Source organism: Portunus trituberculatus, chromosome 45 (genome assembly GCF_017591435.1).
Source record: "Portunus trituberculatus isolate SZX2019 chromosome 45, ASM1759143v1, whole genome shotgun sequence".
Taxonomy (NCBI): domain Eukaryota; kingdom Metazoa; phylum Arthropoda; class Malacostraca; order Decapoda; family Portunidae; genus Portunus; species Portunus trituberculatus.
Window position 1 is genome coordinate 7079980 of NC_059299.1, and position 10000 is coordinate 7089979.

Sequence of the window (10000 nt, forward strand, 5' to 3'; positions counted from 1 at the left end):
CAAATACTCCTCCTTCCTTACGCCCACTCCAAATATTTCAAAAAGCCGCCTAAGACTTCCTCCCTTTTGATGCCATTAATTACACAGTTATGACCAAAGTTTACAAAAGATAAGACCCTAGATTATGAATTATTTTAATGTTATAAAATATTGCTACTTTAATGTTTTCAGAGCATGAAGGAAAAGAAAAGGGCATAAAAGAGACTAAGAGGACTAAGACCCTCATAAAGAGTAAACAGTACCACAAAAAACGGCGATGTGGTCTCAGGTGAGTAGGGATCTGCTTTTATTTTCACTTGAGTATGCGTAATTGTCTCCCTGAAGTATAAAAATGGAAAGATTCTATTCAATGTATGTTCTTATTAAAGGTAAAAGGAGATGTTCCAATGCTACATGTGTAATCTCCTTCCAGAGGTGACCTGATGCACGCTTTAAATGAATAAAAACTCATACGAAATGGAAAAATATTAAAAAAAAAGAAAGGGAGGAATAAGAGAAATCCAGAGGTTTTGGGGAGAAAAGAAGATAACAGTGGACAAGTTTCAGAGTTAAAAAAAAATATCTCATGCAATTTTAGAGGTTAAGCAGAGGAAAACAAAGAATTTCTGGGTAAAACAGAGGAAAGCGCTTACAATATCAGTGTGGAAATGCAGGGAAACGCAAAGAATTTCAAGGCAAAAGCAAATGTACGTACAATTTCACAATAAAAACAAAACTTCAGCTAGTTTGAAAAGCGAGATCATAGAAACAGAGAAAAATCAAGATAAATAAAAAAAATTACAAAACAATAGAAAAAAAGACATTTCAATCCCTCACAAATGCCCAAAAAATAATTTCTGAGTATATGTCCAATTCAATAAATCATTCTGCATATAATAGCATAGATTCGCATCAGCACCCTCGCCTTGTGTCCCCAGCAAGGGCGTGACACTCCCCTTGTTGTGTTCAGGACGTGACTGCCGCAGGAATGACCACTTGTCTCGCATGTTTGTGTTTGTACATGACACGACAAAAGTGAGGACAATATTTGAGCTCCACTTGCAAACGGTTTTGGATGGGATTCATTGCGTTAATTGTGTTATTTAGTCAACTGCATCACAGGCGAGAATTGGCCGCATTATCCATTCGGGAACAATTCGCTTCACTTAAGTTAATTCGCGCACTAAAGGACTCTGGTATTTTAGGGGAACGTGACAAAATTAGCACCAAATTAAAAGCTACTCGACAGAAGATTCATACGTGTACAATGCAAATAAATAAAATGGTGCGTAAAGGAGAGAAATTAAGGAGGCAAGGACACGGACGCGAACCAAAGTACTTCCCGCGACAAAAAGATTAGAATTAGCAACAAATTACGCACCACTTTCATAGACACTCACACGCACGTCCTATAAATCAACGAAAAAGCACTTGGAATAGTAAAATGAAGGACACGAACACGAACAAGGACATGGTGATATATTTAGTCCACAAACGTGCACCAAATACCATCACATCAACACCACTACCCCCACAACACACACAATAAATACACAGGTAAACATGAAATTATGGAAAGAAAGAATCTAAAATTTCAAAATCAATGACTGACTAATATGGAGACTAACAGCTACACACACACACACACACACACACACACACACACACACACACACAGATACCTCAAATAATTAAACCAAGAACACACTAACACTAACACAAACACGGACAAACAGAGACAAGCAGACAAACATAAATCTCTCAATTCCTTACTGGTCCGTGAGTGATGCGGCACAAGAACCTCTCCCATAAATCCCTGAGATGCTTTAGTCTGCCATCGTGCCGTACCGTACCCGTACCGTGCCTCCTTCATGACCTCCCCATCCTTTGCTACCCTTCCTTCCTTCCCTCCCTCCTCTCCACCACCCGACGCAAGCGACCTCCTGACACCATCGTCCGCCCTTCGACAATTGAATTTCCTGATAAATCTTGCGAGAAAATTACATTAAGATCGTCGCTCCGGGTCCCGCTGTCCCTAAAGTCCCGTCCCTAAGCCCTAAGTGTCCCCATGAGGATGTCAGGGGTGTTAGGGGGGTGTTCTTGTGGCCAGGGGAGGAAGGGGGTAGGACAGGGAGAGGATGGTGATTCAAGAAGCTAAAAGGAAATTAAGAGTGCTCCATTATCTATTAGTAAGTGATTTTTAACTAGTATTCTCTTTTACTGGTTCTTGGTCATCTGTTTACTGTTGTTTGTTATTTATTTGGTGATTAATTAATGTGTTTTATGAGTAATGAATAACATTTTTACTGTCCACTGTTACTGAATCATATTTGGCTTTTTTTTTAACATTTTACGATCTCCAACTTAAATTTTTGCTATATTTTGTTTATCTTATCATTTCTGAAAAGCATTTTAGATTTACAATATTTAAGAGTCTATTTTTCAACTTACTATTTATTTATCTATCACTATCAACTTTTAACTTACTATCTATCTATCACTATCAATTTCTAACTTACTATTTATCTATCCATCACTATCAATTTCCTTGTCTATTTCTTTCACTATTTTCCTGAGAGAATTGGAAGTATTACTCAGTGACCTTCAGCGGGACAAACCTTCAATTACATGGGTGAGAACGAATGAAAATTGGAAGGAGGAGCAGCGAGCGTTTAAGGGACACTGAATATTAGCGTGAATTCAATTAATTACTACATTAACCCAATTAATTCGGTCTCGTCTTCCCGGTCCTGGCGGCGTGATGGCGTTCATTCATCCTTGCGTGCGATACTCTGATGATATGAGGTGGAGGTGGTGGTGGTGGTGGTGGTGGTGGTGATAGAAGGGTGCCGTGGTTATCATTATTGTTGTTTCTATAATTTATTGCTATTTGGAGAGTAAAATTGTTGAGAGTGATAATAGTAATGACAATAATAATGACAATAATAATAACAATAATAATAATAAATATAATGATAATGATAATAACAACAACAATGATAATAATAAACAATGATAGTAATAATGAAAATAATAATAATAATAATAATAATAATAATAATAATAATAATAATAATAATAATAATAATAATAATAATAATAACCAGTAGGGGGAGAAATTCCAGTAACGACGCTAACCATTATCATAACGTAATGAGGAAACAGCAACACCATGATTACTTAGTAAATGCCACCACATCCAATTGTAAGCATGCAAACTCCCTCTCCCTCTCCTCTCCCTCTCTCTCTCTGCAGCAGTGTGGGTGTGAGGCGACGCTGACCAGGCGAGGCAGGAATAAACTCCTGTCGTTTATTGATGAATTAAAGGTGACGAGGAGGGGAGGAAGAGGAGCAGGAGCAGGAGGAGGACAAAAGGAGGGTAGAAGAGGACGATGAGGAGGAGAGCGAGAGGAGAGACCTAGGTAGAGCAAGGGGAAAAGGAGGAAGATGAGGAGGAGGAAGAGGAGGAGGAGGACAAGGAGGAGAAGAGGAAGAGAAGTGGAGAGCGAGGACGAGGACGAAGACGTGGATAAGGAAAACAAGAACAAGGAAGACGGGGAGAGTGAGAACATGGAGGAGCAAGAGGAGGAGAAGAAGGAGGAGGAGGAGGAGGAGGAGGAGGAGGAGGAGGAGGAGGAGGAGGAGGAGGGAAAGGAACATGGGAACACAGAAACTGAGAAATGGTAGGCAAGAGAGAGCGTGTTGGCTAATAACGAGGTTACCTGTTTGAGGGGACTACTCTGGGATACAGATCTCCACTACAGCCTGTGCAAAAGCGAAAAGCGAGAGAGAGAGAGAGAGAGAGAGAGAGAGAGAGAGAGAGAGAGAGAGAGAGAGAGAGAGAGAGAGAGAGAGAGTAGAGGAGATGAGAGAGAAATGAGAGCGTCTAGAGGGCAAAGGACACGGTGAATTCTACCCTAATATCAGACATTCGACACGGTAAATGCAATAAATGTTAACTCTGAGTTTTATTTAATCTTATGATGGAAATTAATAAGTTTACTCGTGTGCTGTGTTATATTCCTATCTCATTATCGACACTGCGTTACACTGAAATGGTGTACAGAAAAAAAAAACTTGTATTATTTGAGTGTTTCTTCCTGGATCAAACAATGTTACAGGATATAGAGTTTATAATTACACTCATTTCTTTTATCGATGATATTTTACCAGTGATATTTGAGTCTCACTGATCAGATGTAATTATATCCATCACATTACGTATTAATTCTGAGCTCTTTTTAAGTATATTAAGTACGACAGATAGAGAACTTGTTTACAGGTGAAATAATGTGTGATTTATAAGACCTTTCTATGTAATTTCTATGTAAAATACTTCCTTTATATTGTCTGTTCTGACATTGTTTTATTACTTCAAGGCGAGGGAGATGCAGGAGTGTTGAAAACGAAAAAAAAAAAAGAACCTATTAAAAAGAGCCTAGGAAAAATGCAGGACAAAGATCGAGGGGAAGACAGAGAAAGAGAGAGATGGAGGGATTATGTCGATGCAACAACAAAGGAAGGGAGTCACAGAGGAAGATACAAGGGACAGAAACAATTGAAGAAGCCTCGTATACGCTGCCAGCCTCTCACTTTAAAGACAAAGCAAAAGAAGAAAGAGAGTGCGGTAGTTTTGAGACTGGAGGTGAGATGAAGTGCGATTTTTAGGATTATGTCAAATTTAGAAGAGGAGACACAGCGAAGGCGAAGGTAGGGAGGCTCAGCGTCGCAAAGTGAGTTAGTGAAGGTGAAGGGGAGCAGAGGGAGTGTGTAATGGGGTGAAGCTCCAGAATCAGGAACGGTAAGGGAGGGACTTGGACTCTCGCGCGCCCGCGCGCGCGCACACACACACACACACACACACACACACACACGTAGTAAGGGAGGGACTTGGACTCTCGCACACATACACACACACACGCGCGCGCACACATGCACACACACACACACAGCGTAGTGTAGTGGTTAGCACGCTCGACTCACAATCGAGAAGGCCGGGTTCGAGTCCCGGTGCGGCGAGGCAAATGGGCAAGCCTCAATGTGTTGCCCCTGTTCACCTAGCAGTAACATAGGTACGGGAGTGTTGTGGTCTCAGTCTTACCCGAAGATCGGTCTATGAGCTCTGAGCTCGCTCCGTAATGGGGAATACTGGCTGGGTGACCAGCAGCCGACTGTGGTGAATTACACACGCGCACACACACACGCACGCACACATACGGTTGATCTGACTAACCAGCGACGTGTATAATGCTATCAGTGGAATATTACATGTCTGTATGATACCCCTCAAACTCTCCCTCTCCCTCTCTTTCTCTCGCATGCACATTCATTTTAATTGCCTTCTGCAGACTATAGAAAAAAAAGGCGCGCACACACACACACACACACACACACACACAGAATAGACGAAAGCAAACCTCCCCGCGATTCTTTAAAAATTTGGTCTCCCTTTACGAGGACTAAAAAGAGGGAAGAGATACGAAAAACTGAAGCAATAATTAAGACCCATAAGATTACTGGCTCCTGAGGCGGTAATTGCAACACAAAAGGCGATTTAACTCTTGGGCGAGAGAGAGAGAGAGAGAGAGAGAGAGAGAGAGAGAGAGAGGGAGAGAGAGGGAGAGAGAGAGAGGGGCGAGAGAGAGAGGGGAGAGAGAGAGAGAGAGAGGGAGAGAGAGAGAGGGCGAGAGAGAGAGAGGGCGAGAGAGAGAGAGAGAGAGAGAGAGAGAGAGAGAGAGAGAGAGAGAGAGGGAGAGAGAGAGAGAGAGGGAGAGAGAGAGAGAGAGGGAGGAGAGAGAGTGAAGGGAGGAGAGAGAGAGAGAGAGAGAGAGAGAGAGAGAGAGAGAGAGAGAGAGAGAGAGAGAGAGAGACTGCCTACTAAAGAAAATAAAAAATGTTAATAGTTCATTCTGTAAACAGTAATTCTTTATTCACCTCACTTAATTGATCTAATGGGAAATGCAATTGTGTTCCTGCTTCCATCGACTCTCTTGGCTCTTGGTGCGCGGCGGCTTTGGGGAGGCAAAGTGACACCACGCTTCACTTCACACTAATGCAGTGAGGAGTTTCTTTCTCTCTCGCGCGATACCTACGTACTCATGAATAATAACACTGACACAAAGGCTGGTTTTTTTTTTCTGTCTGTCTTGCGTATGAAAATCAAATGTGAGAAGTTCTGGGTGCTTGTAAGTAGTATTGTGCTTGTAAGTAGTATTGTGCAATTTTGTTAGTATTTTTTTTGTAGGTTAGAATTGAGTATTTCATTATGCTTTTTCGACAACTTTTATTTGGAACAGTTATAGAATGCAATAACTTACTAGTTTAGTCTATTTGTTGCCGGGGCGAGGTGCGAAACGCCATCACTGGCTTGCCCCCTCTAAACTGGGCCCAGGATGAGCTACAGTGGGGGCGGAAGTAAACAGCTTCGAATGGTTCCAAGTTTACTAGACTTGCAAAAACACATAGGTATACATAATATAACAAAAGGGACACCTTGCGCACCACCCGGCTCTCACCATGAGTCTCCCGGCCAGAGGAACACTGATCTCACCAACACTGGAGGTAACCTCGTTGACGGCGCCAGGAAGCAGGTAGACGGTGAAGCCAGGGCAACAGAGGCGAGGCCAGTCCTTGGACTCCAGGGAGTTTTCTGCCGTCTGGGTGTTGGCGAGGCTCGAGGTAGACTCGGTTAGGTGTTCACTGGGGCCTCGAGACGTGGAGTGACCAGAAGAAGAAGGGTTCTCGAGACATACGTGGCAGAGACAAACGAGCGAAGTGTCGCTCGGGAGTGGCCGAACGATCCAGAACGAAGGGTGATGGTCAGGTGGTGTTCTGGTGGTGTTCTGCTCTTTACATAACTCCCCCCTCCAAGAGACTAGCCAAGATAGTCTTGTAGAACACCACTCCTAGGGAATGAGATTCCTTCTGGAGAAAAGAAAAGACATAAGAAAATATCTAAACTCTACTGAGGCACAGATTGACAGCTCCAGCAACATGAACGACCCTGAATTCGTATGGTTGCAGTCCTAGACCCCATCTGAGAAGGCGATCATTCTTGCCTTTGAAGGTGTGCATATAGGCGAGGGGTTTGATCTATTTCCAAAATAAATTATTTCCCTGAGGTAAAAATCAAACTTGAGAATGGAGAATACTATACCTAGGCATTCCCTCTCAATGGTAGAATACCGTGTTTCCTTGGGGAGCAGTTTTCTGCTAGCATACGCAACCGGATGAGGAACGCCAAGATGATATTTGAGTAAAACCGCTCGTATCCCTCGAGTGGAAGTACAAAAGGACGGCTGGGATCGGGGAGACGAAGTATGGGGTTAGAAGAGAGAATTAATTTGAGCTGGTCGAAACAGGCCTGCAACTCGTCCATCAAGGGAAGGGGCTCACGAACAGTCTTTTTTAGCAGAGGAAGGATGCCTGAGGGATAAGACTTCCTAGAAACCCACTATTCCAATAAATCCTCGTAGAAGTTCCTTAGTGGACGGTGGTGGTACCTTGCAGAGCGCTAAGGTATAGAAGGGAAGGGAACCCAAAATGGCACTTTGAGATCTTAAGTCCATGGGTCCCGATCCTGCCCAGCACGGCATGAAGGGTCTTTAAATGCAGGGTCCAGTCTGAAGAGTATGTATATAAAAACATTATCAAAATAAAAGGTCACGTTAGCAAGTCCCGAGTGAACAATGCGCAGGAGCTTGATATAGGTGGCACAAGCAATGACCAGGCCGAAAGGTAGTCTGGTGAACTCCATTAGGCCCAAGTGGGTTGGGAAGGCTGTTAGCAGCATGGCTCTCTCTGTCAAAGGGACTTGTAATAAGCCTTGCAGAGATCCAACTCTCTGAAGAATCTTGAACCGGAAAACTTGTACATATCTTCCCCAATGTTGCAGCTGGGCTCTGTAAGACTGTAGCTATTGAGTGGACTGTAGTCGATGGCCATCCGGTAAGTGTTGCCTGGCTTAGGAACCATCACGACCGGCGAACAATCACGACCGTCGAACAATGTTAAGACGACTGTCAGGATTTCTTTCTCAAAAAGGTCAGACTTCCATCGTCAAACTCTGACAGGAAATACTCAATGTCAGCTTGTTGTGAAGTTAAATTCGGGTTGATCGTGGATCGTCTAGCCTTTTCGGAGCAGCCATCAGGTGTCACTGGCAATGAGTAGCACTCGTCCTCGGGGTCGTCACCAAAAATAAATTGGTTGTTCACTGGGACATACTCTTCCTCTTCGGGCGTTCCCTCTACGGTCTCTTCAGGTGTTGACACTTCGTCTAAGCTGGCACTAGCACGACGAATGTAACGTTTTAAGCTGGCACTAGCACGACGAATGTAACGTTTCAAGAGGTTGACATGGTACAATCACGGACCTTGGGGACAATATATTAGGTAAGGTACAATCACGGACCTTGGGACAATATATTAGGTAATCAACCTTACCTCGTCGCTCTAAAACTATAAAGTCCCTTCCAAGTTACAAGAAGCTTTCTGGAATCGCTGGGAAGGAGGACTTCATCGCCAGGTTGAAACTGTATCTTGACTCTTGTTGTCAAAGTAGGTCTTTTATTTCGAGGCACTGATGTCTCCATTGTTGGCGGCGATCTGCGCGGTCTCTGCTAGCTTCTCCTGTAGCTCTACCACGTAGCAGAAAACGGATCGGTCGTCGTCCTTCAGGTTCCGGTCCTCCCGTAGATCTTTAAGGGTGGAGAGAAGTCCCCAAATAGTCCTTCCATAGAGAAGTTCGAAGGCGGAGAAACCGGTTCTATCGCTGGGTATCTGAGGGCGAATAATGTAGGAATCAAGTATCTGTGCCATTCTCAAGGGCGGTTCTGACAGAGCTTTCGTAGGGAAGCTTTAAGTGGTGCATGTAGACGTTCAATGCGACCATTAGTGCTAGGATGAAATGGAGTTGTAAATAAAGGCTTGACTCATAACAACTTGAAGTTCTTGCATTAATCGAGATTAAAGTGAGGACGTACCTGTGGCCTTCCGAGGATGGGGGAGACAATGACCAACCAAATCGACCGCCACTCTGGAAAAAGGTTCTGTTATAATTGGAAGAGGATGGAAAAGTGCTGATCAGACTCTTCCTTTGGCAGACAATTCTTTGACAAACGTCACAGGATCGACAGAAGTCGATAATATCCGCGTCCATCCCAGGCCTGAAGTGGCTGGATACCTTCAAGAAGGTCTTTCTGTGAGAGAAAAGACCTGCTAAAGGGTTTTGATGACCAACAGGTTCGACAGAAGCCGATAATATCCGCGTCCATCCCAGAAGTGGCTGGATACCTTCAAGAAGGTCTTTCTGCGAGAGAAAAGACCTGCTAAAGGGTTTTGATGGCCAACAGACAGGATTATTGGTCGACAACCCTTAGGAACAAGGAGTGAGCTTACCAACCTTTGCTGTATGTTTCGAGGTCAAACTTCCGGTAGAAGAGTCCGGTATAACGAAGGTAACAAAGTAGAGCCGTTCTTTGTCCGCTCCTCTACACCCGTGTTAACTTTGTTACCAAGATTTCCAAGAGACGGACACTGCTTGAAGACGAGCGAAATCCTCCAGAGTCACATCAAGGGTTGCAATTCTGACAAAACTAGCGAAAACCTCCAGAGTCACGTCCAAAGGATGCAATTCTGGCAAAACTAGGGGATGAACACGCTTCATTCTGCTACTGCAGGTTTCTACAGCATATGCTCGCATTAATGGCGGCTCCTCTTCCGAGGCTGGAGGAAAAGAGGAAGCAGTGAAGACTGAAGCATAGCCAAATCACTGACGGAGGTTTGGAGCGAGGAGGATGGTACTTTGCTATTCATGAGACGGCTCATCAGGACTACGAGCTCCCGAGACGTTGCCAATGAGGACAAGCGCGCTTCATAGGAGCTAGGATAGCATTATCAATCCAACCCTCGAAATATGGACATCTTATATAGCACCTAATGGTTGGAAAAATTTCTTCCCGTCCAAGATAGTCCTCTACTCCTACCTTAGGTCGTCGAGAGACGTCGACATCAGGCACTGC

The 10000-nt window shown here is 43.8% G+C and overlaps 1 protein-coding gene across 1 annotated transcript in view; it reads right to left on the reverse strand.

The window, feature by feature from the left end:
- Positions 1-6406: 6406 nt before the first annotated feature.
- Positions 6407-10000, reverse strand: part of LOC123519248 — a 5542-nt gene continuing 1948 nt past the window's right edge. Inside the window, exons 2-3 of the mRNA XM_045280377.1 lie at positions 8963-9015; positions 6407-8759 (exon numbers count right to left, since the gene is read on the reverse strand). Of these exons, the coding sequence (XP_045136312.1) occupies positions 8654-8759; positions 8963-9015 (159 nt within the window). The 3' untranslated portion in view covers positions 6407-8653. The remainder of the gene's footprint in view (positions 8760-8962; positions 9016-10000) is intronic.